The sequence below is a fragment of the Thunnus albacares genome, chromosome 24 (assembly GCF_914725855.1).
Source record: "Thunnus albacares chromosome 24, fThuAlb1.1, whole genome shotgun sequence".
NCBI classification, from domain to species: domain Eukaryota; kingdom Metazoa; phylum Chordata; class Actinopteri; order Scombriformes; family Scombridae; genus Thunnus; species Thunnus albacares.
The window spans coordinates 5,499,052-5,524,335 of NC_058129.1; the positions used below are offsets into that span (position 1 = coordinate 5,499,052).

The following is a 25,284-nucleotide window of genomic DNA, read 5'->3' on the forward strand; positions in this document are numbered from 1 at the left end:
TATTACACATTAGGGTCACGTGGGTTTCACATTTTTTTTCAGGTGATATATATATAGGCGTTTGTTTTGAAGTCCATATCCTCTAATTTCCGGGATTATTCCCCTTACAGAGTGTAGTTTGGCGCAGCTGGACCTGCAGCCCTGCAGAGTCTCCCCCCCTCCCTCCCATCCTCTCTGTCTCCGGGTCTCTCTCCGTTTGAAAGTCTGCACTTCTCGCCCAGGTGTGACATTTTTGGAGTGCCTCATTGGAACCGCAAACCGCCGAGAAGATGACGGACTCCACACCGGCGGAAACCACCGCCGTCCCGGATCCGGCTGTAGTGGTGGCGGTGAACGGGCAGTGCGAGCAGGCGGACTCCCCACAGCAACAACAGCAGCAGCAGCAGCAACAGCAGCAGCAGCAGCCCAACACCGAAAGTCAGGGAGAGGGTTTCAAGATGGACCAGGAGATGAAGATTACAGACAGCATAGAAGACGCAGGTAGGCGGTGTGAAATATGTTCAAAGTTTAGAAACAGATTCAGCGGATGCCCCGGGGCCAGGGCGCACACCGCGGTGCGTAAAACCGGTGTTGTTCATGCAGTGGAAATCTGTTTACGCTTAATATTCATTTAGCTGTGGAGAAAATGTGTCTCTATTAGTTGCCACCAAGTATCCCGAACTACGTGCAAAGAGAGAAGATATAACCTCTGGCTGACACCATAATATTATGATCATATGATTAATTATTTAGGGCTGGATAGAAATTGAATACTTGATGTGCATTTTAAATACAGAGTTTACAGATCCACCTAAAATGATGTGTTGTCATTACAGATTTTTTGAATAAAAGCGGATTGCTTTTGGGATTGGGTAATAACTTGATATAGGTTCTACAGTTTTGATGACTGGTCATTGTAAAGGAACTGAATGCCAAACCCTGATTATAAAGGTGCTATCAGAAGACTGGACCTGAATGTTTCAGACCTATCTTTCATTACAATATAGGAAAAACTTGGAAGTATTGTCAATTCAAATCAGATGTGATGTTCATTTTAAAGAATATAAATTTCAAGTCTCTGCAAGTTCTTTGTCATACCAAAGTGAAAAAGTGGAAACTCGATTCAATTCTGAAACACTGCAGCATCCTTTGAAAAGTGGTTCAAAGGTTGAAAAGGGTGTAAACATCCAAAACTACCAGTAATGGTCCTTTAAGCAAACTGTGCTCAGTTAATTTAATACCTGAGCACAGATATGCCCGACTGATTGGAAAACATTTACAGCAGTTGTCATACATTTGAGTGGTGCACAGGTCACATGTTAGCTATAAGAAGCAGGGAGTGGACAGCAGTAGAAACACAGCAGAAACCTCTGAGTGTGTGGGAAAGGAGTTTATATGTTCAACTCACTTGAAAATGAATGCAGTTTGATTACACTAATTTTATATTGGGTTATTGTACAGTTTTCTCACTTTACAAATCTACAAGTACCAGCAACAAGCCTTACTGTGTACTTATTAATACACCAGTAATGTGATTTATGCATTATTACTAGTTATAAGTATCAGTAAAGTGTAGACTGTATCTGAACTCACATGTCAGGTTTTAAACATGTCCTAATCTATAAGAATAATTCATATGACAAATGTTTGGTTAACATTAGCTAACGTTATTCATGCAGCAGCCTGTGCAGTTGCTGTCTTCCCTTTGACTGTCTTTTTATTTCCAATTCATTTTGGTTTCATTTTAAAGCACCCTGCTGGCTGATAATTTAATATTTATACATTACAAGTCATTTGAATGAGAAAGTGTGTCCAAACTTTTGGCTGGTATATGCTGGTATATTTTGTGTATTGAGTACTTTGTAGTGTAGCCAACTCAAAAAGAAAGTAACTACATCATCAGGCAGTGAGTTTTATAATAAGCTAACATCAGCTAGTTTACAGAGCTTACAGCTGACTGCACTTCAAAATGGTGATAGTGAATCAAAGATTTGATAGTGTCCTTTATAGAATCTATTTCCTTATTCTGCTCTCTCTCTTTGTTATATTTGTATCTGGTGGGTCACTGTGCCCTGTGTTGTTGTCTGCAGGTCTTCTGGAGAGCAGTATGCGTCTGAAGCCACATGAAGCACAGAGTTACCGGAAGAAGGCTCTGTGGGTGTCCTGGGTGTCCATCGTAGTCACCATCATTCTGGCCATCGCCGCTTTCAGTGAGTAAACACTCCTTTAGCTGCTGCCTTTGAAGAAGTGATGCTTTTTACATTTGTGTGCAAGAAACAAGGACATTATTCAAACTACATTTGAAGAAATACTGCTGATTGGTCCTTGGGTTGAAGGCCGTGTTTGTTAATTAAAGTGACACCCAGCTGACCAATGTGACACCCAACAGCCTGATTAAACAATAGTTGTTCAAACAAAACACAGCATGGAGAACAAGCAACTGATGCAATAACAAGCTAAGTTTGACGGCCCGGACTTCTTGCCAAGACGTGGTTAACCTTTAGACTCTCACATTTCTCACTTCAAATGACAATTTTTCTCAATTAGGGAAGCAAGACGGAACATTTTTGCTGTCAACATTGTGAACTTGATCTTGACTCTCGCTGCTGTTACTGAATTTTTATTTATTTCAGAGGCAAAATAAGTTGGAGCACCTATCTTTGTCATAAGCCTTCCCGTTTTTCTTTTCATTGAACCTCCGCATGTCAAGAAAGAGACCCCTGTGTGACTCATTCTGGGTCTTAAGGCTGAGAAGAGAGAGGGAATTACTGACTGATTCTACATCATTTCTTTTTCCAGCCTCTTAATGTCAAAGGTTTCTTTCTTTAAGTCTATTTTGGATTGAAGTGATTCACTTTGTAGATCGAATTCAGGTAGTGTTTCATCAGGCTTTTGAGAAACTTAGAGATACATATGTGTCAGATATCTTTAAAAAACATGAAGTGAAATTTGACAAGTGGTGCTCGAGGTGATTTGACTGTGTTATTCTCATCGCAGAGATTTGTCACCATCACACACTGCAATGATCAACTCATGTGTCTTCCTCGTCTGCGGTAAATGCAGATTAGTGCTTGACAGATGCACATTTTAAGAGGACAAGCTTTGCTGCAGCATAGCTGATCACCTCAACATTGGTTTGCAGACGAGCTGAGATATGAGAGTTTCCTGTGGTGTTGATGATCAGATTGCAAGGTTGATTGCAGCGTAGTAATTCTCCTTCATGACTTTGTTTTTGAGAATAAATTTAATCATTTAAGGACGCCTTCCACATCTGCAAACTGGCCATTTCTCTACATTAAACATCTTTTTTTTTTTTTTTTTACAGATTATCTCTCTTGTCACATTTTTGCTTGCTCTTACTCATAAATTAAACATGGCAGCACTTGCATGTCAGCTGCAGAAATGAGCAGAGGAAGATATGAATGAGGTCGACATAGCGGCTGTGATTCTAGTAAACACCGCTCTGACTTGCAGTCTCGCCGGGCCGGTGTCATTACACACGCATAATTGTTTTATTTCGATTTGACGCCCTCTAGAGAGAAACAGAAGAGAAGAAGAAAATGCTGCGGTTCAATAATTAATCGGAGTCGAGTTTGAGGATGAAATTAGAAATCGGAATTCAATGTGCTGCTGTGTGTTTGGGGTCAGGATTAGTGTAGCGACCCAGCAGGCTGTTAAAGTGTAAGAAGGATATTTTGTTTGGAAATCAGAGCTTCTTCCTGAGTTTTGTTCGTGTTGTTTTCATTTTGTCCACTTCCTGCTCTGTTAAGGAAACACCATAGTGGCAGAGCAGCAAGCCTTTCTCACAGCTTCACTCTTTGTCGTGTGAGTGTTAGATTACTTGAGCTATGTGTTTAGTGAACTCTGAAAGAGGTTTATTCATCGCAAATAAGAGAATCCAGTCCCACATTCTTCTGTTGCAGATGCTTGTGTATTTGCTGCTTATATTTTGTCAGATAAACTGGATTTTTTTAACCATGATTTCTTCAATTACCATAAAATGTTGTATATATATATTTTCCATTTCAGAATAAGAAAATATCTGTTTTGACTTTACAGCAGCATAAGTTAGATTCAGTATGATCTTATCATTGCTGTTTGTTCTACCCGCAACTTCCTCTTTGATTGACACTGTTAAAACAAATTCAATACAACTGTCACAAGCTAGTTGGAAATAAGCCGGTGTGAGCTGGATGTAAAGTACACCCTTAGTAGCAAATCCCACTGTAAATAAGAACATTTTGATAGGCATAGCCCGTGTGTTAATCCTATTAACATTAACATCTTTCTTCCTCTGTTTGTTCAGTCTATACTTGGAGAGTCAGTTGGCATGTCTGTTTTTATAATGAATTATGTGCATAACATCATAAAGTAAGCCACACCAAATAAAACACATTTCAAAGGGAAGATGCAGAAAATACACAGAGAGAAAAAAAAACCATCCATCATTACTGATCTGAATTATAAAAAGATGAATGCTTTGGTCACTTTTGTAGTTTATATTTAGTTTGTGATGGTGATATTATATGGATACTATATTTATAGCATAATTCAGAAGTCACTGCTTCCCGATGCGGGTTGTTGAGAAATTGCCTTGAAATGAAATAGTATGTAACTCCCCATAAAAACATAACTTAACGTTTTTACATGTTGTGTGAGTTAGTGAGCTTTTGAGGTGTTGAGCATAATTTTTAACTTTGGTCAGAGGCTAGTTGTTTCCCCCTGCCTCCAATCTTGATGCTAAGCTAAGCTAATTAGCTAATCGGCTGGTGGCTCTAGCTTTGCGTACACAGATGAGAGTGGTATTCTCATCTAACTCTTGGCAGGAAAAAAAAAAAGTATTTTTTCAAAATGTCAAACTACTATAACTTTTACCTGAACATCACTCTTTTATAAATCAGCCTTCTTTGTGAGAAAGATATGTCGTTATCAGCTTGTTCTCTGTATAGCTTGCCACTTTAATGAGCCATGATTTGCTCATCTGAATTACAAATACAGTATCCACATACTATCACTTTATGCTCCCTTAAACAAACTAAATATAAACTACAAAAGTGTCCAAAGCATTCATCTTTTTATAATTCAGGTCAGTAATGATGGTTTTTTTTCTCTTTGCTTTCTCTCTGTGTATTTTTCTGCATCTTGTCTTTGAAATATGTTTTGTTTGGTGTGGCTTACTTTAAGATGTTATGCTAAGCACATAGCTCCTTATAAAAACAGACGTGCCAACTGACTGTCAAAGTATAGAGTTAACAAACATAGAGGAGGAAAGATGTCAAATGTTAATAGGATGGCTAACCACTTTCTGGCTCTAAGCTTCTTATATAGTGTACAGACATGAGTTGTGTCATTAATGTTCTCATCTAACTTTCTGCAAGAAAGCGATTAAGCACATTTCCTAAAGTGTTCCGAACTATTCCTTAAAAATTATACTTTAAGTATTGCAGTATTGTCAATTTGGATATCTTCAGTATAGAGAGGCGTCCCCTTCCGCTGTCCCCCATGGGAACTTATGAAAAAAATATGTACAGTAGTGTCAACGGCGAGAGACAAATAGTTTGAATGAATTATGTGTATGGTGTCTGTCAATTTAGATCACTACAAAAAGTTACCTGTTATAGAAAAATAAAATAGTAGTAAAGTAACATTTAGTTTTGTGTGAAACTGCTTAGTGAACTTTATCTCTGGTCTCACACAATATGTCACCAACACCAACATGAAAAAAATGAGCAAGACGTATTGCTCGTGTGACGACATCCCAGTACGAAACAAACAGGCATTGCGTTAACGTTAGCTTTAGCAGCTCTGGGTAGCTTTTGGAGAGAGAAAGTTATGGCATCACTTACGTAACTTTTGGGTGTGTAGCCTTTCTAGTTACGTATTTTCACAGTCTTATACTTAAACAGTTTTACGACAAACTGCGACTTTCTTGACTTGCAAGATTATCTTTTAAATTGACAAACATCATATGTGTTATTCATGGCACAATTCAAACTGAAGCAGAAAAGTATTTATCTCTTGCCATTGACTACTGTACATATTTTTTTCTGAAATAAAGTCCCATGGTGGTCCAGTAGAAAGGAAGGGACTTCCCCTTTTTATGAAGGACCTCAGTAGGATTCAGCCCCTGAGGTCTTGGCAGTGTCTTTACACTGTGATGTAGTGGATGTGGAGCTGCCTTGTCAGAGCAATGACAGGAGTGTGAGTCAAGTCACCACCTGCTGCTGTTCCCTGTCAGCTCTACATGATGACGGAGTGATAGTGGGAAACATACCTGTGAAACATTTGCATTACTCAAACATGACAAACACCAGCTCCTTTACAATACGTGTGTGAATTTTGTTATGAGCAGGCAGGTGCAGCTTTAAGTTTATCATAGAGACATATTAGTTGACATGTTCATTTTTCACACATGAGAGAAGGTTACTGTACTAAATTATGGAAAGCTTGACACTTAAAATTTGTTATGTAGATTCAACACATGAGTTCTTGACCAGACAGAGACACAGATTATAAGATTTTACATTTGAAGGAGAAATTGGAGAAGCAACAGTTTACATTAATAGAGGTTGCCAACTCTGGCTCTACTTAAGTTCAAGGAAGAGTTCGACATTTTGTGAAACACACATATTCAAACTTGCTGAGAGGTAGTTGAGAAGACTGATACCACTCTCATGTCTCTAAATATGAAGCTAGAGCCAGGAGCTTAGCATAAAGACTTGACACATAGGGAAACAGCTAGCCTGGCTCTGTCCAAAGGTAAAACATTACGTTAAACTCTCAATGTCTAAAGAATGTCTTGGCCAGGTCAGTGACTTCCAAGTGATGTCACTTGAGGTTGCATTTTGGGAAACATAGTTATTCACGTTCGTGCTGAGAGTTAGATTGGAGAGAAATAGTTCGAGCCCTTGTGATTTTTACACTTTGGTTTAAGCAAACAAGATACAACATGTCAATCAGTGAGGTTTAGAAGTGCTACTGATAGACAGTTTTTTTTAAAGCTTTGAACTAGGGCTAGCTGTCTCTCCTTGTTTCCAGTCTTTATGCTAAGCTAAGCTAATGGCTTGCTGGCTCTCGCTTGATATTTAGTGTACAGACATTAGAGTGGTATCGACCTTCTCATCTAAATCTCAGCAAGAAAGCAAAGAAGCATATTTCTTTCCACTGATGAAATAAAAGGAAAGTAGAGACAGATTTGTTGTCAGAGTTTGGCTTTAGGCGACTAAGAATTTCTCCTTCAGTCCTTCAACAACAGCTGAATGAAATGGAGTAGAGTAGAACTGAGTTGAATGGATGAATTACTGAAAATGTAATAAAGCCCGTCACTACTGTGTTAATATCAAGGTGTACATTGCCACAACAGCACAGTGAGACAAACACCATCAGTCCACCAACTGTTAAAACAAATCTTGATAGCAAAATGTTTCACTGATATGCATAATGCAGCTCCAGCAACAGCCAATAAACTGGCAGAGCTTGGATAGCGTTTTATGTTCTGTTCTTCTCTTGTCGGATGTGACAATGAGGGATGGAGGTGGGGGACGGTGGGGGGAGGGTGCGGGGGGGAGCAGAAAGAGGAGAGGATGAAGACGAGAGTCCTCAACTGTGTGTATGTGTGCGGTAGCCTGGTGCGATGCTGGAGCTACGTCCCCGCTGACACCCACCCAGCTTTCTCAGGAACCAATTAGCCATCGCTGGGCTCATCTGTGAAGACCGCGGCACCGCAGCAGATTCATTTATACAAGATTTTTTTCCTCTGTGCTCCTAATGAAGGAGCTAGGAGGAGAGGAAGGAAAGAAAGTAAGAAAGAGAGGATGTGGAAGGAGGGGCAGCAGATAGACATTTCTAGATTTGGTCCCCCAGCTCATGACATTACAGACACATCTGCTTCAGGGTTTATCTCCCCAAATCTCAAAGCTTGTATAAAACAGCATGAAAGCAAAAATCAGAATTTATCACACAAAACACAGGCTGAACTGTTTTGGAATGAAACTGTGAGTGGGTTTTTTTTTAGACAAAAACTGAATTTGCATCCATTTCTCTTCCTGTGTGACATTTTGATGCACCTGCTACTTTCTCCTTGTTATGTCAACTCGGGCAGATGTGTGAGCCTTGCTATCTACACAGTCCCTCCCACTCTATTTACTTTCATTTTTAAAGCTGTCAACTTCTGTTTGCCGTATCATCTGTCTGTTTCCACCCTGTGAGTGGAGGTACACAGGGCTTGACTGTTTTTTTTAAAATCTTTTATTCAACAAGAATTCCTCCACCTTGAATGTTTAAAGAGATCAACACGGCTATGCGTAACGTGATGTGTTTTCATTTCATATGCTACAAACACTGTGTGATGATAGTGAAAATACAGACATCAAACTGCACTATCTACAGTCCTCTAACCACTATGTGTTTCCCATAACACTGGGTTTACACGAGAACAGTGAAAATTATAGTTGTTTATCTTCTAATTTTAAGCGTCTGAGATATCACAGATTCAAATTCAAACCAAACAGATTTGCGGTGGCCTAAATCAAACAGCGCAGAGCTACTTTGTGTGTCGAGGCTGGAACAATAGAGGAGAAACAGCCTGACAGGTGCTGATGTTTTGCTATATTTACCTAGAAAAAGTTGCTTTATAGATCATTTTTGTACAATCAGTTGTTGACACTGCTTCCGTGCTGCATCTCTGCAGCTCCGGCATCATTAAAAATCCCTCCGACTTGTTTGTATTCAAGAGATCGCTCATGTGTGTTTAAGTATTTGCAAAAGCATGTGAAGGCAGCATTTGTGTCTGTTTTCATTTGGGTCGGGGCGATGGCTGCATGAAGGGGAGGGGTGGGTGGTGGATGATTGCACCTTCAGTCCAGAGAGAGCTAGATGAAACAAAAAGGAAGGGGAACAAGAGGATGAAGACAGAGGTAAAAAAAAAAAAAAATCACAACAGGAAAATGAAAGAGCATAGGGGAAGCACAGAGAAAGAGATACCACACGCTGCTGTGGTTCTGCATGCTGAGGCGAGCTACTGGCCCCCAGTGAGTCTCGCTAAAAATAAACCAAGGAGGAGAGGAGAGGATTCCTCCCCTTCCTCTATCTATCTAGTATCTCTCTCTCCTTTGTCTCTTCTTCCTTTTCTGCTCATCCCCTCCCACTGCAGGTGTGTGCGCTCATAGTGGTTTGGCTCAGTGTTTGTTTTCTAACACATCTACAGCTCATTATAATTGGACCAAAGCAGGCAGGGAATTAGCTGACGACTAAATGACCACAATGCATCGTGTCCTGTCTGGCAGGTTTGCTGCGGTAACTAATAAAAACAAGAAAAGCAGTTCCTTGTGACAGCACACCTCTGGACATACAAGATAATCATCCATCACTGAGATTAAACAGAAGGGGACTCCTGAGCCGCAGTCAAAGAAGCTGCTGAAGAATCTGATGTCTCTGTGGAGCTTAAATGAGGGATTCTCCTGATCGACACTTCTTTTCTGGCAGCAGTCACCCTTTGCTTGTTCATGTAGACAGATAGTGGCAGCAGATTCTCAAGCTGTCTCCCTCTGTGTTCAAGTGTCTGCACATGCATATACAAAACGTCACCCGAGAGCTGACTGCAGCCTGTGATTGAAAGGAAACTAAGTGTGTTGTTTAGGTTTTGCATGTGTTCAATAGAGGAGCTAGCAGGCGACATTACCTTCACTTTGTTGTGATTTAAAATGTTTTTTTCTCAGTTAAAAGCATCTTTTTTTTTGAAACAGACAATTACTTTTTTTTTTTAATGGGGATATGTTATGAATAAACAGCATTAGTATTACTTGTTGATGTAAAGTCACATTTCATTCTCTCTCTCTTTGTTTTCTTGCAGCTGTTTCCATCATGCGCCACAGTGCTTCAGCTTTTGGATTTGCTGTAAGTCGACTGTAAAGCTTCAATAAATCTTAAATGGCTAACAATGTATATAATAGTGAAGAGAGTGTAAAATGTCTTTGTTTTCACTCTACAGTTTGATGCCATGCTGGATGTCTTATCCTCCGCCATTGTTCTGTGGCGGTACAGCAATGCTGCAGCTGTCCACTCAGCACACCGCGAATACATGTGAGTAGAGATGGAAACCTTCGCTAACATATATACAGCATATGCAAATTATAAACCAGCAGACACCCTGCAGTTGTCTGAGCCTTTGTTTCCTCTTGCCCAGATGGTTAATTCAGAAAAGTGATAAAACGTGTCCGCAGTGTCTAATGTGTGTGTGTGAGTGTGTGTTCTGCTTTGTCCTGTAGAGGAGTGTGTCAAACAGCTGGTCTCCTCAGCTCCGTCAGCCTCGGCCCTCTGGGACCGATCACAGACGGGTGCCTCACATCTTATCTCTACCTGGCTGAGAATGGCGTTTGTGTGTGTGTGTGTGTGTGTGTGTGTGTGTGTGGGTCAGCTGGGCGTTTCAGATCCTTTTGAATGGTCAGAGTGTTGGCAGCAAGCAGGTAACCGAAAGAGAGAAAAGAAGGAGCTGTCAATCACTTTAGTTCAGTCCTGTTCTACTGAGACTATCCACAGCAAAGGAAGCGACCGGCTGATCTTTGAAGAAATGAAACTCAACCAGAACAGAAGCATCTGCTACTGACTGACTCAGATGAAAGGAAAATCTCACTATCTCTGTCCTTAACTGTTGGAGCATCTGGTGGACTCATACAGTCCCAAAACGAGCACACTAATACACACACTTAACAGCGGAGACATGTCATGGTCTCAGAGGAGCGACAGCTAATTGCTGTAGAGACGACAGATGAGATCAGGTCCCCTGGAGATGAGGAAACAGACAATTCATTCAACAGTCCATTCAAATATCTAACATACTCTATCCAAAGTTCACCTATACCAGCAGCTCTAAAGCTCGCTAATTAACACATTCTTTCTTGTTTGTTTGCACGTACAGATTAATCAAACGAGATACTAAGGTGGCAAATGATTAGTGTGATTTAGAGGTGCTGGTTGGTGTATTTGTTTTTACTTTGAACATACCCAGGCTAGCTGTTTACCCCATTTATGCTAAGATTGAGCTAAGCTAGTAGGTTAGCGACTCCTGGTTCTAGCTCCATGGTTAACGCTCACCTAACTCTTTCTTGTTCTTTCTTGTTTGTTTGCACGAAAAGATTAATCAAACAAGATACTAAGGTGGCAAATGATTACTGTGATTTAGAGGTGCTGGTTGGTGTCTTTTTTAACCCTGTACAGAGCCAGGCTAGCTGTTTACCCCATTTATGCTAACACTGAGCTAAGCTAGTAGGCTAACGACTCCTGGTTCTAGCTCCATAGTTACTTTTATCTAACTCTCAATAAAAAAGCTTATTTCTCAAAGTGTAGAACAATTCCTTTGAGTAATGGTAGGCAATTAACATTATTTTAAAATATGAAGATGCTACTTTTAGTAATTAGCATTGTTAGCATTGAAGTTAGCAGTTTTTCTTTATTGTATGTCCAGTAAATTCATTATTTCTGAAAATCAAATACCAATCTTCAGTGTTAGTCAATTCAGTTATGAATCAAAAGCATTAAAATGTTTATTTCATATTCACTTTTTATTCACTATAAACAAAACAAAATATGATCTTGTGATGACACATAAAAAAAAGTCCAATTGTCCAATTATATTTTTCCTGCAGGTTTATATCAGTAAAAATTACAAACTGACACTTACAGCTAACAGCTCTAATTTTTCCACCTTAATTTAAGGCTAATGCTAATCATCTATGATGTAGATTAGTCAGTGTGCATAGATATGGAAATGATCTTGGAAACATATGTGACCAAAGAGTAAAAAAGGACATTTTTCAGCAAAGGCTGGGTTTAAAGACCTTGAAGAACTCCCTTTTTCAACTTTCTTATTCTCTTGCAAGAAGAGCAGTGCCTTGAACTACAAGATTCATTCAATTCATTCTACTTTTGATAGATACACGACACATCTGAGTATTAAACCTTAACATTAAAATGTCCACACAAAGTCCCTTCTTGACAGCAGTCTTCATTCACGTCAGCGGCTAATTGGAGAATTCGGATAAAGTTCAGGAGGCTGCTCAGTCAGTAATTGGCTTCAGCGAGAGGCCAGGCTTCACTCACACAGACACACAACCGTAACACAAAGATATATTCATGCATACATGTTCTGAAACACACAGAAAAGCGACCTGCAAGCAGCTAAAACACCCTCACACATGGAGTTTATGTTACAACTACAGCATTTTGCTTTTATCTTTCTCTTTCAGCAGGTTCTTTGTGTTTTTGTTTGTTAGGCAGCTATCAGCTTTCAGCAGACTGAATGAGAAAACTAGTGGTGCACAACCAGGCAATCGATATTATTCTTCTTAATTTTTTTTTATCTGTCAGTGTTTCATAGAGGAGATGTGGCTGCATAGTGATGCCCAGGTACAGACCGGTTGCCAAGGTAACAAGCTCGAGATGTCAAAACAAGACAAGTTTTGTTCCTAAATGAAACGTGGACCCTCATTCTCTTCTCTGTGACAAAGGTTAGAATGAGACGCTACTATTGATATGAAACAGTAATGATATAATAATGGATGTATTAAGACAGAGGATGTATTTTGCTGAAGACCTTCACTGGATTTTTTGGTGTTTTGTTGTTTTTGTTGTGGAGCCAACAGCAGCGCTGAGATATCGTGTCATCTTTACATCCACAGTGCACAAAACAACAGGGGGCCTGTTTGTGGGGATTGAGAGCTCCCATGGTGTGTGTGTGTGTGTGTGTGTGTCCTGCTGTGGACTTCTCAGAGTGATGGTGGGTGTTGCCTTGGTTACCTCATCCGGTCAAAACCCAGGACACCAAGTGTGGCTCGAGAGCAGACTTCAGAATTGAACACACACTGGTAGCCATGCATGACCAGGGCATATGCTCCAATTGTTTTTTGTCTCTCTGCAGACTTCGTCAATTGGGTAAAAGTGTTTAAAGGACATCTGCTGCATCCAAATAAATCCTCACAGAGCAGATTTTGCTTCATCTGTCATGCAGGATCATTTTAGGGCCACAGGAAAATGTATTTTGTTGTTTTGTACATTTGTTGTTAATCAGTTGCAGGGAGATATTTAGAGTGCTAACTTTGGTAATTATGTGAATTTAGGGATTTTTTACATTCTATGATTACACATATTTTAAAGGGGCACTGCAGCAGTTTAGTATTAGCGAGTCAAAATTGAAGCAGCAGATACTAGATAGATATATACTTTAAGTCCCTAACATGGGTCAAGCTCCAAAAGACTACATTTCTCATAATGCAACACAATAGTGTCCCCAACCTTCTAAATGCCCACTTCTCATTAACTCTACACCTCCAGTGTGTAATAAAGTTTTACGATTGAAGACATTATACCACTGAATCAGCCAAGTGCCCCTTTAAAGCAGTTTAAAGAGTTTTTACACTACTTTTCAATACTACTACTAATCATCTTAAAATTTGACTGTTTTTATGCAAAATCGTAATAGAAATAAAAGGATTTAGTATTTTTGAGCAGAATTATGTACCTGTCAGTGTGGAAAAGGCTTTAAACAAGAGATACCATTTTATAAAAACTGTATTGAGCAGTTGAATAAACAAGATGTGAAATTTTGTGATTTTTCTAAAATACTCATTTTATATATGAAATTTCTTAGGTGGGTGTGGTTGCTCTGGAGGGCATTTGGAGTATTTTTTCAGTATTTCTAAAATTGCGGCTACAGCTGCAGGTAACAGCTGTGTGTCACTTTCACCACTTTCATTATTGATCTGGGTTTTCAGCGTCGGGGGGGGGGGGGGGGGGGAGACTGTCGCTTTAGAGTCTGTTCAATTTCAAAATGTCTGCTGTAGTCTCATTTGCATGCAAACTGCTTGTGGATCTATACTGATTATGCTTATATGCTATTTAATCTTATGTGATTATGTGGTTAGCCAACATCCACGTATCCACATAGCATATGTGAATTAAAACAGTGATACAGGATGGAATAAACCTCCTCTTAAGGAGATTGTTCTCATTTTCTGCCTGGTGACAGTGCTCCCTTTCACCAACGCTGCCCTTAATTCATTTAACTAGACAGCAGCTAATGAGTATCAGCACTGTTTATTGGCTCAAACCACCCAACTTGGAGCAGGCACTGCGACTTATGTTTGTTTCTTTGTCTCATTTCCTGCACAGAGCTTGTGTTATCCTGGGTGTGATTTTCATCCTGTCTTCCATGTGCATTCTGGGTAAGGCCATCCACGACCTGGCCACCAAGCTGCTGCCTGAAGTGGTAAGAATGAACAACCACCACCGTGAAACATGTTTAAACATGTTTTATTTTGATTTAGAGTTGATATGCACCTCACACACTAGATTAGATTGTAGTTCCATGTTTTTCACCAATCCGTGCCATTTTACAGTGTACAGAAAAACCAGAATTTGATTTAAACTGGAGATGGAAGAGATTTTTGGATTAAAGCATCCACCATATGGGACAGATTATGTTATCCATTTAACACTTAACACATAAACACTCACATGCCGCAGGGCACTATGGCAGCTGTATTACTGTCAGCTGAACAGTCAAACAGGATCACTTAACAGCTCTATCACTGAACTCAGGCGGCAGATTTTAAGCCAAAAGTTTGGTTCATAATCTGATTTTTAGGTGGAATTCACTGCTATTTTTAAAAGCATGGTCACTTTGTCCAGCCAGGACTCATCTGCTCTTCTCTCTGTAATGCCATTTTCCACCAGCCCGCCAGAGACGAGGATTTCACTGAGAATCCAAAAAAAGCCATTTTGACATTTTGCCTGTATCTAATAATATCTCCTCAGTGTACTTCACAGCGTCCAAGACAAACAACATGCAGGCAGCTTTTGCAGTTATTTACGTGATCTTCATGAAGATGCAGTTTCTCAGCATGACTGATTCTGTGTCTTGCCATTTTTAATTTGACTAATCTGATAAGGCGGCATTTTTTTTTTTTTTTAGTTTTGGTAGTCACATGGTGCTGGTCACTGGAGGGTTGGCAGTTCAGGCCTGATTGAGGCAGTTTTTATTGCGCAGCTCAGAGATGTTACTGAACAGATGGAGGGTTTCAGCTCTGGCGCTTTTGTCCTCAGGTAAAAGAAATTGCAAATCAAGTCCAGGTGATTTGGTTTTAATTTAAGTTTAGGTGAAGGCTGCAGTAGAGGGGTGAGAAACTACAGGAAGGCATCATTTTGAAAACATTTATGTTTTGTCAATTTCTCTGTTTTTATCATCTGTATTGCTATATTTCTATTTGACAGCATATTCATATTCTTCTTTCATGGAGGCTGTGGGGTCACACACATTCAGCACATTGACAGTAACTGAAGTTTAATTCAGTCTGCTGCAAATTTCATGTTTGAAGCTACAGTTGTAGACTAATCAATATTTGTTAGCTTTACTGCAATATGTAAATTGCCTTTATGCAGCAGTGACATACAGTAAGTACTTTATTCTTCATTGTCAGGTTCTGATACAATAAAAACAACAACTGTCATCAGAGTCTGATTGAAATGTTGCTAAATCTCGATTGGTGCTCAGAAGTGCATGACATCATCTTTCTCTAACTGAGTCCCGCCCTTTTCAAACAAATGAAGAGAGCACAGAGGGAAAAAAAGAAATGCAGAAATATCTCATGTTAACTGTTCCAACTCTAGCAGAAAGTTAAGTTTTCATCTCACATAATGAGAAGCTGATAAAAAAAAAGTTCAGATCAGATTTAATGACTTGTACTTTGCTGCATTGTAAAGGTGAATCAGCAGTTGGCTTGTCACTCTGTCAGACTAACGATGCTGTCAATGTGAATCTCTGCAGGTGATGATATGGTGATAATAAACACACGCAGAGTTGAAAATCCTCATTTTTATCCTCAACTCAAGCTAAAATATCATGTACTGTGAGACAATTTCACTTGTTAAGAAAGTTAGGTAGACAATATCCTGTAAAAGGTGGACTGTTTTTTTTCCCACTGATGTTGTGTGTGTGTGTGTGTGTGTGTGTGTAGAAGAGGTGTAACAGTGTTATTGCTGCTGGATGAAGAATGTCACAAATCTCAGGTGTGAAAACTCAGGAGCATTCACACTTCCTCAAATAGCTTCATCACCCGGTTGCCGGGCAATAGTTATCTCCGTAGAAACACGAGGATGTGAACATGATGATGATGATGAGTAAATATGGGAACGTTACGCTTTAGTGAGCTAAATAACTGTAGAGAGATGAATGCTGCGTCTCTCCACTTTAGCTCTGATATAATTCACATGGATGTAGTTTAGAGAAAATAACATGTTGTCTGTTTAAGCCTCAAATGCACTTTATCTACCGTCAAACAGGCTGTTTTTATAAGTTGTCGTCTACTTTCAACTCTCTCAGTGAGCTCAGAACTATATTACACTACAGTATATAATATATAAAAGTATACCCACAGAATAAGTCAGCACACTTAGTTATTTGAAGATATAATTTTCACCCACATTCCCAGGAAACTGTCACTTAAAGCAGCTATAATAGATAATTTTCTATCAATTTATCATCTGATATTGCATATTATGAGAGAGAATTATCACCTGACTCTGCAGCTCCCTTCAGCTTTACAGAGCTTTATGCTGAGTTTCAGCTCATTGTTTATCTGTCCGACCTGAAACTCTCTCACTGCTCTCATAGTGTTGCTATTTGTTAGTTTGCAACTAGCTGGAGAACATAGTGCAGCCTTTAGCAGCTAAAGAGCCACATATTTCCCTCAGGAGTTGATAGGACGACATTGAAATGTTGCACAATTTAGCTGATGTATCTGTGTGATTTCATTTCATTTTCAACTTATTTACTAACTGCCTTTGTATGATTGAAATGTTAGTGCTTTATTGTGATATTAAGGATGTTAATTTACTTTCTCTCTAAGAAAGTACAGAAAGAAAGGATATACAGTATATATATTCAGAAAATTATAGCAGATATACAGTATACAGGAGGGAGGTATAGTATTTTGGGAAGGTCTTACTCAAACTTCAACAGAAAAAAAGAGATGAAAGTTGATTACTGCACTCACTATTCAGAGTATAAACTCATCAACAAAGCTGGACGCACTTAATCATATTTTTCATGTTCTTGGATCAGCTGCAGAGTGAAAGCACACCACGATGAGAAATGCACCTTTCAAGAGTTTCAAATGTAACTCACTCAGGCTCGAAATTATATTTGTTTTCAAATCCTTTATTGATTTATTGGAGCAACAGTGTTTTCCATCTATTCAGCGAGGCGGAGACGGAAGTGACAGACGGAGAGAACCAAAGCATAAACAAAGGCGGAATGTGGGAGCGGCGAAGCAGACAAATTGTGTTTTTCTGACTCGACCTGCTCCTCTTGTGTCACACTCGAGTTTTAACAGACAGGTTTCTGGCGCATCAGAGTTACAGTTATATATAGCTTACGTATGCCTCCCGGCTCAGTATTCCGATGTTGGAAATAAGATTTGTTTTCACCACCTCCCTCTCTTCCTCCTTGCTATGAAATGTTAATAAGGTAACCAGCTGCTTAGGTATGCAGCGGTGAGAGGGAGGAGGGGGGGGGGGGGGTTAAGACGCAGGGAGAGGGGGCTGGAGGAGGAAACATGTGGAGGAGGATGTGTGGTTTTTGACACCTGACTGTTCCTGCTCGGCTAGTCCTCTGAGCCCAATTAATGTCGGTTTGCATGCAAAACGAAGCCGCACTCTTCATACGCGCATTTCATCAGTGGTTTGTGGAAAAACTTGTTTCTCAATTGCTTTACACACGTTTTCTGAAAGCTTGGCTCATTTTTCTTAAAACACAAATACAAAAACTCACACGCAAAACCCAAAACTCCACAAATCTCTCGCTCACTGCATTCAAAACAATGTTATGTCTTCTCAAAATGACACACAAACACCATCAAATGAACACAAATAAGCACTGATGTGCTCAATGGAAAACACTACTATGATAATCTTATCAGCAGGCCTTTTCCATTTTCAGTGTTACACTGCCTACTGTATGTACAGCAGCCTGTTGTAAGCTGCTATGTTTTCATACTACAAATATAAAACACACAAATACAAGAATAGGATGTTCTTTTATTTGGAAATACTGTATCCATCTCAGCAAACACAGTTGTATTTGTAAAGTGTTCAGAATACACAGAGCAAACAGTAGAAAAAAGAAAATAAGGCTTCTGCATATATTGTAAAGAAAATGAGGCTGGGTGCTGCCTTTCATTTCTGTCTGGCCACAGGATCTCATCGACATCACAGGCAATGTTCTCCCTGGCCAAGCAGCGGGGAAAGTAGCCCTGCCAGCCTGATATGCTTCAGCAGCTATATCACCACATGCTTCCTCTGTTGCTTGTAGAAAGGGGTATGCGCTCATAGGGTCTGTGTTCATATACCTGCCAACGCCAAGCAGATGACAACGTACCTGGGCTGCTCTGGGCCATCCATCTGCTCGGCTGGAGTGAGGATATTGTGTAGTGAGTCCAGGAAAGTGATGAGACAGGTAGTATTGTAGGGGCCGAGGGCTCAATGGTGATGGAGGACGCCTTGGTGATTTATAGTTGAGTATATGGTGATGTTCCCCCCCTGGCCAGGAACCTCAACAATGGCGCAATGGCTGATGACGTTCCTTCCCCGTTGCCACCTTTTTGCAAGGTTGATCCCCACTTTGTCATTAAATATGAATTCACAGGAAACTGCAGTTGCATTGAGCTCAAGAACTCTGAAACAGAAAACACAACAATATCAGAAATAGACCTAAAGCAGTCAATATTATGAAGTAGAAAACATTACATTGCAATACAGTAATGTGTCTATACAGTGTTGATTGGATGTCTCTGAATTGAACTCTCTGAGTTTCTCTCAGATGGCACCCTGTAGACCTGCTTCATTCGTGGGTGGTTTCGCTGTAGGAAACGATCGACTCAACCAGTCAATACTTTGAAATATCTTCAGTGATTTGAGTTTGTATTTGCTTTAGTGTTTTTGCATTGTTTGCTCTAACCATATTGACTATTTCAGTCTCCTGTTGAGGTGTCAAAAGTCTTCCTCTTCCACCACGACATGGTAGTCTTTCAGTTCTGTAAAATATACACATGTATAATACTGTGATTATTAGAGCAATACAGTATCAACACTGTACATTGACAAAGTAGGAGTACAGTTCTCTATTTCATACATACATGAAACTTATTTTTACAGTATTTAATCGTAATCATTGAATACTGTCTTGAAATGCAGTACTACAGTAAGGAGAGTAGATTTCTTACCTATTCTCATTCTGTATGTCTGGATGATTGAAGCCACAGTGAAGCGGTTCAAGCTTGGCTGGACTGTCAGCACTGCCTCCCTCATCTTCAGACCATGATTGACCCACGTGGTCAACCAAAATGGCCTGAATCTCATCAGAGGCAATTGCTCTCCTAGATCATGGTCGTGTGCCTCCTCTTGTTTGTCCTCTCACTCCTCCTCTGACTCTCACTCCTCTCTCTCTCTCCCCTTGGTCTCCAACAATGTTTGTATTTGTGCAGAATTAGAGTAAGATAATGCACTTGAGTTTCAGGTTTTGGTCATTGTGTTTCAAGTTCCAGTGTTAGTGTGTAAGCAATTGAGAAAAATTAACTTTTGAACATTTTAAAATAGTTCGAAGGATGGCAGTGAACAACCACAACCACAACCCTCAGGCTTATGAAGTGTAGTCAAAAGCCACGGGAAGACCTTTAAAATGCAACATCATCAAACTGCAGACAAGTCAAAATTTTAGTTTCTAAATCAGTTAACAACTTATGTTAAGTCTTATTTTCAGTGCAGTCAGATTACTAGTGTACTGACCCGTCTTTCAGGATACAGACACAGCAGGATGATTTGTATTTGAAACAGGTTGAAATATTATTACTAGTACTACATCGGCAGGTTTTCTCCCCTGTTTTCAGAAAACAAGCTTTTTAGGACTTAATTGCAGACAAAAATGACACAAGATAGAGAGTTTTGTTTGTTTCTATATTCAGTTGGAAAACTGATTTGTGAGGATATTTAAAGTAATAGTTTTAAGGAATAGTTTGGGAAATACTATGTCTATTTACTTTCTTGTTGAGAGTTGGATGCAGCCAGACTCACTAGGAATTCCATCCAAATCAGATGATTTATGTCAGTAAAAGTCTGACATAAATAAATAAGACATAGTCTTTGTTATTATTCATGTCACTTTGTCTCTGTCTTTGTTTTTAATGTTTAAGTTCAAAACCTCATGCATTTAAAGTTATATTGTTTTAGCGTATATTTTGTTTTTATGACACTTTGTACTTTTTAAAAATGCTCTTATGTATATGGTTTCAATATAGTATGTTATGATGAAGGTTTGCTCTAATAGCAGTTAATGCAAACTCAGTTGGGTCCTATCACAAATCTCATATACGTTATTTAAATCCTTCTATCTTTAGCCACTATGTTATCTACCGTGGTGAGAGATGGAGCTGCTTTGATCACTGCAACACCTGACCTGTATATTTAGACCACATAACACCAGTGGAGGTGGAATTTTTTCCAAGTTAAATCTATGAAATATCCAAATCCATTGAAAATTAATTTCTTTAGTTCTTTGTTCCTTCTGTCTGGTTTCTCCACATCCAAGTGATTACAGATGATACTTCTTGGCCTACTGACTGCCCCCTTTAAAAAGCAGGACAGATAGTACTGTGTTCATATTCTGCACAGGGATCTCTAGCTGTCAAATGTAAATGTCGACCATTGTTAACATTCTGGGCAGGGTGTGTTTGTCATGAGCTCTCTCTCTCTCTCTTTCTCTGGTGTGCGTGTGCATTTCCCCCTTCCTGTGGGCCAAAATGCCAGACCACCCTCTGACTGCGTCAAACATCAAGCACTTTGAATCTTGACAAGGAGGTCACTGGGGGGGATTTCCCATAACAACAGATTGAGGGCGTTTTCATATTAGGTATGATTGCTTTGTACCGGGCCTGAGTACGATTGCCCTGCCCCTCTCCACTCCCCCACCGCTCAGCTTTCAGATTCGTAATGTTGTACCGTACCCGAGTACACTTTACGGCAGGTGGTGGTACGCACTTAGTTGGTTTGCGATCCACCAATAAACACGAAGAAGTAGTATACACTTGCCTCATCAACTACGCAACATTTGTTTATGTTGTCGCTTCAGTGTAGAAAAGATCCAAAGCCCATACAATGGAGTCGACCTTCACACTATACCTACTATTATTGATATTTTGGAGACAATGTCAAGAACGACCATCTCAGAGAGATCCTTTCGTGGCCATGTTTGAACAGACTTTTGAGGGGAATAAGATGCTGATACCATGTGATAGGGTGTTCTGTAAAATTGTCAAATAAGCTTTGCTTTGGCATGAAATGTTAAGTCGCTGTCAAACTCAACACTCCCTGCAGCTGCTTCGCCATAAAACCCCTCCAGTGAAGTACATTAACCCACATCTCATCCTTCCATCACATTCCATTGCAGGTGACACTAAGAATCGGATTTGTGCAGGTTTACTATTCGATGCAAATAAAATAGGGTCAGTCTTACTCAAATGTAGTGAAAGTCTATTATCCAAAAACACATTTTGAACTCACAAACAAAGCTGTATCATCAGCATACAACATTTACATTAAAAACAGAAAGGGTCCTTGGATCGACCCCTGCGGCACGCCTCATGTGACTATTCCTTGATCTAATAAGGTACATCAATATCTACATAGTACAAGCACACCCAGTAGCCTCATTTATAAACATAAAATCACATTATCAAAAACCATAGCTCCCATTTGAAAAATATGTATGCATGCCTCTATTTGCTGAATTGGAAAATTTGTCCTTGCTGTTGAAGAATGTGTTCAATATTTTGAGGATAATGTGCAATTTAGCCATTTTATTTTCACAGCTGAGTCACAGCACTGACTCAGGTCTATGCAGCATGCTGAAGTTTTCTCTCCGTCTCTTCTTTGATGTCTGTATGCTCGCCGAAGTAGCTTTTCATGGCTCCAAGGCCATAGTGCAATATTAATGCTGCCGCAGAGGCACTGAGTGCTATGCAGCTCCCTTTCTCTCATCCATCCCTCCTCCTCCATCCTTTGTACATTTACATTTAATGCTCTCAACCAGAGACTCACAATAGGTGCAACGAGAAAGTAATCTTAAAATTCTTGATTAAAATTAATAGGACATGTCAGGAAGGAGTCGAGCATTTCCAACCCTATATTGATCTTGTTAGAAAGAATTGCCAGGAAAAGCAATTAAATAAGATCTATGGGGGGCAAAGGAAAACATTTTTTTGAGTATAATTGGAGTGAGAAAATAATATAATCAAGAAGCTTGATTCATCAGTGAGCAGCGAGAACAGTAGTTATGGAGTGAAGAAGGTCATATGTGGGTGTAGGGCTGGACCACAACATGAAAATGAAGTAGTGTAGCATTGGCATTTCTGGATGAGTGGTACTTAGGGTATTAATTAGAGTGAGAACAAGAAATAAGGGGAGAGAGAAAGGAAAACTGACATGCAACAGCAATTGAAATGAAGATGTTGTGATCACAGAATATGATGCCACCACAAGCAGTATTAAGCCGTGGTTGCAGTGTGGATGCAGCTGTCTTGTCAACAGTGACGGAGATTATATGCATATTGTATGCAACGAAAAAGTGTTTCTTAATTAGCTGAAACAACTGTATATTTTGATGAAAAATGCAGCCAGTAATAGTATATTTATATATTTTATAGCTGTTATTATCATAATAACTGACAACAGCCTGTTGAGCCTCAAAGTTGTGTGATTGAACCAGTGATGAACATTGAGAGAGGACCCAGGATTAAACTCTGAGGGACCCCAGTGAAATGAAAAGACAGTGCAGATCATAAAATAAACCACGTCTCTTACCGTCTCTCTGTCCATCTGTCTGTCTCTCTCAGGATGACTTCCTGTTCAGCGTGTCCATCGTCAGTGGCTTGGTGTGCATCATCCTGGCGGTGATCAAGTTTATGCTCGGCAAAGTGCTCACAAGCCGAGCCCTCATCACTGATGGTAGGTGCACACACAGCACAGATCAAGACCGTGATCTTCAAAAAAAGCATAATTTTTCTTTCTTTTTGAATGAATCTAAATAATGTGTGATGAGGAGCTTGTTTCTTACCTTTAAATTGACTGTCTCACATAGTCAGTCATTTCCTAGTAAAGGCATTTAAGTATGACTTCCAGTATGACACATGATTTGTTTTACTAAGAATTTGCCGTCACGCTTTTGTCACTCACATGTCACGCATTCCTGCTATGAAGTAACATATACTAGTGTCACGTGGCGGTTCGTCACCTGGTCAGTCACGCTTAGGTTTTCATTAGATGACCTTTCAATATCTGACACACATCAGAGGCATTTCAGGAATCTGTCACACCACTGGACACTGTGTACACTGTCAGAGATCACAGCAGCCAATATCACATGTCCACTGTATTCTTAGCGGGTTTCTGAGGGAAATCTAAACACAACAAGGGCTGAATTCCAACACTGAGTCTTCAAAGCCTTCATCAGCTGATCTAAGAATTGTCTAAGAAGACACACACAGGTGTTTTCAATTGCTGTGGCTGATTAAACCACCAGACTGCAGGTGTGCAGGGGGATTAAAAGCAAAACAAGATTGCATCAGGTGTGTTTCTCTTTCCAGGATTCAACTCGCTGGTGGGGGGAGTTATGGGCTTCTCCATCCTCATCAGTGCTGAAGTGTTCAGGCATGAACCCAAGGTGTGGTACCTAGACGGGACAATAGGTGTCCTCATAGGCCTGATCATCTTCGCCTATGGAGTCAAGTAAGTCATTACTGACTAACAGGAAGGCTCTAGGTTAACTAGGTTAAACTGCACTATCAAAACATTTTAAATGAACACCTCCAGTGTTTTAATAAACCAAAAAAGAAACACCGGGCTGAGGCTGGTGTCTTCACTTCATGAGGATGTCGTGAACAGTTTTAATTAGTCAAGCTTTCTCCTCTATGCCTCTCAAGTTATTGTGCTATATGCTTTGTGTTAAAGGTGTACTATGCAGGATTTTCCTAAAAAAAACAAAATATAGACTCCTATAAAAGTAATCCCTCATCAATCATCACTTATGACCCACTAGAAGTTTGTGGCAGTGTATGTATTTACAGAGACTCTGCCCTCTGCCTGTATTTGTTCAGGACGATTCTTGGCATCAACCTTTGGGCAGTGGGTGTGTAGCCCCCAGCCAATGACAGCTCACAGAGTGTGAGGTCAGGACTCGTAGCGAGCAGGTTACATCACTGTCTCCGCTGCTCTCTCTCGCGCTCGCTCATTGAACCGGGGAGGAGGGACCAACTTAAATGCTGTGTTTACAAACACCTACCAACAAATCCTGCATAGCATACCTTTAATGATAAAAATACATTTTTCATGTGACTGTATGTTAACTAATCTATACTGCCTTTCTAGCCAGGTCCCTCTTGTAAAAGAGATTATGTATCTCAACAAACTTTAAATAAATGTTTTTAAAAAGTACGATTCTTCATCATAGTAGCTCGTAGGAGTGGAAATGTTTAACAAAACCCTTTTTTTTGAATCAAGCTGAATGAGAAGTTTTTCATTTTACTTTCCAACTGTCACTGCCACCGACGCAGTGAGAATCTTTGCCTTGAGCAAAACAAAGGGTTGGAACAGGAAGCCCAGGTATATTTTGTGAAATTTAAGGGTATTTAAATCTCTTCTTTTTCTTCTGTAGGCTGCTGGTGGACATGGTCCCTCGGGTCCGACAAACCAGGAACTACGAGCGCTTTGAGTGATGCACCGCAGCCGGACGGATCACAGAGGAAAATAGGGAGGAGAGGAGGGGTTGGGAGGGATGGAGGGGAGGGTGGGGGGGCTGACTGACAGGAGAGGGACGGGGATTTCTACAGCTTACAGTCCCCACAGTCTCTCCACAGACAGTCACACTCAGTCCTCGAGGTGCCAGCAGAAGCTTCGGTGTCTGTACATCCCTCCCATTCAAAGATTCGAACTGCACATAAAACTGGGCAACTTTTAAGTGTTTATGATTTTGGTGTACATATAATATCCTTATCTGTCTTTTAACAGTGGGGCAGTCTGTTCTGTCATGCCTCCATATTTAAACAAAAGGGTTAAAATGATTGAGGGACTGAGAAGTGTGAAAGGGAGTTTAACCAACTTAAAAAGTTGTTGACTCAGTTGTAGAAGAGACAGAGACAAGCTTGGACTGTAGCGTACTGGAGACGTATGGACCCTGAGAGTCCATAACTCCATAAAAGCAACAGATAT

At 40.0% G+C, this 25,284-nt stretch overlaps 1 protein-coding gene and 1 long non-coding RNA gene across 5 annotated transcripts; one reads left to right on the plus strand and one right to left on the minus strand.

Annotated features, from left to right (window-relative positions):
• Positions 1-24,829, plus strand: LOC122976769 (transmembrane protein 163-like). Its single transcript, XM_044345435.1, has 8 exons — positions 1-480; positions 2,070-2,189; positions 9,830-9,873; positions 9,968-10,059; positions 14,143-14,239; positions 22,914-23,025; positions 23,664-23,805; positions 24,731-24,829. The coding sequence occupies exons 1-8, from the start codon at positions 270-272 to the stop codon at positions 24,789-24,791; spliced, it is 879 nt and encodes a 292-aa protein (XP_044201370.1). The 5' UTR covers positions 1-269; the 3' UTR covers positions 24,792-24,829.
• Positions 18,047-23,599, minus strand: LOC122976771. 4 transcript variants are annotated; one of them, XR_006401041.1, is made up of 5 exons: positions 23,135-23,599; positions 22,882-23,019; positions 19,251-19,479; positions 18,986-19,061; positions 18,047-18,703 (listed from the first exon to the last, which is right to left on the minus strand). It is a non-coding gene; the product is annotated as an uncharacterized LOC122976771 (long non-coding RNA). The 4 variants fall into 4 exon arrangements; XR_006401039.1 differs by having other exon boundaries at positions 19,251-19,485; XR_006401040.1 differs by lacking the exon at positions 19,251-19,479 and having other exon boundaries at positions 23,135-23,591.
• Positions 24,830-25,284: the final 455 nt, after the last annotated feature.

Excerpts from the sequence above, each read along its gene's own strand:
- LOC122976769 (XM_044345435.1), top strand. The coding sequence starts at position 270 with ATGACGGACTCCACACCGGCGGAAACCACCGCCGTCCCGGATCCGGCT. Across the intron at positions 2,190-9,829 it reads TCTGGCCATCGCCGCTTTCA|CTGTTTCCATCATGCGCCAC; the intron begins GTGAGTAAACAC and ends GTTTTCTTGCAG. Across the intron at positions 9,874-9,967 it reads CTTCAGCTTTTGGATTTGCT|TTTGATGCCATGCTGGATGT; the intron begins GTAAGTCGACTG and ends TTCACTCTACAG.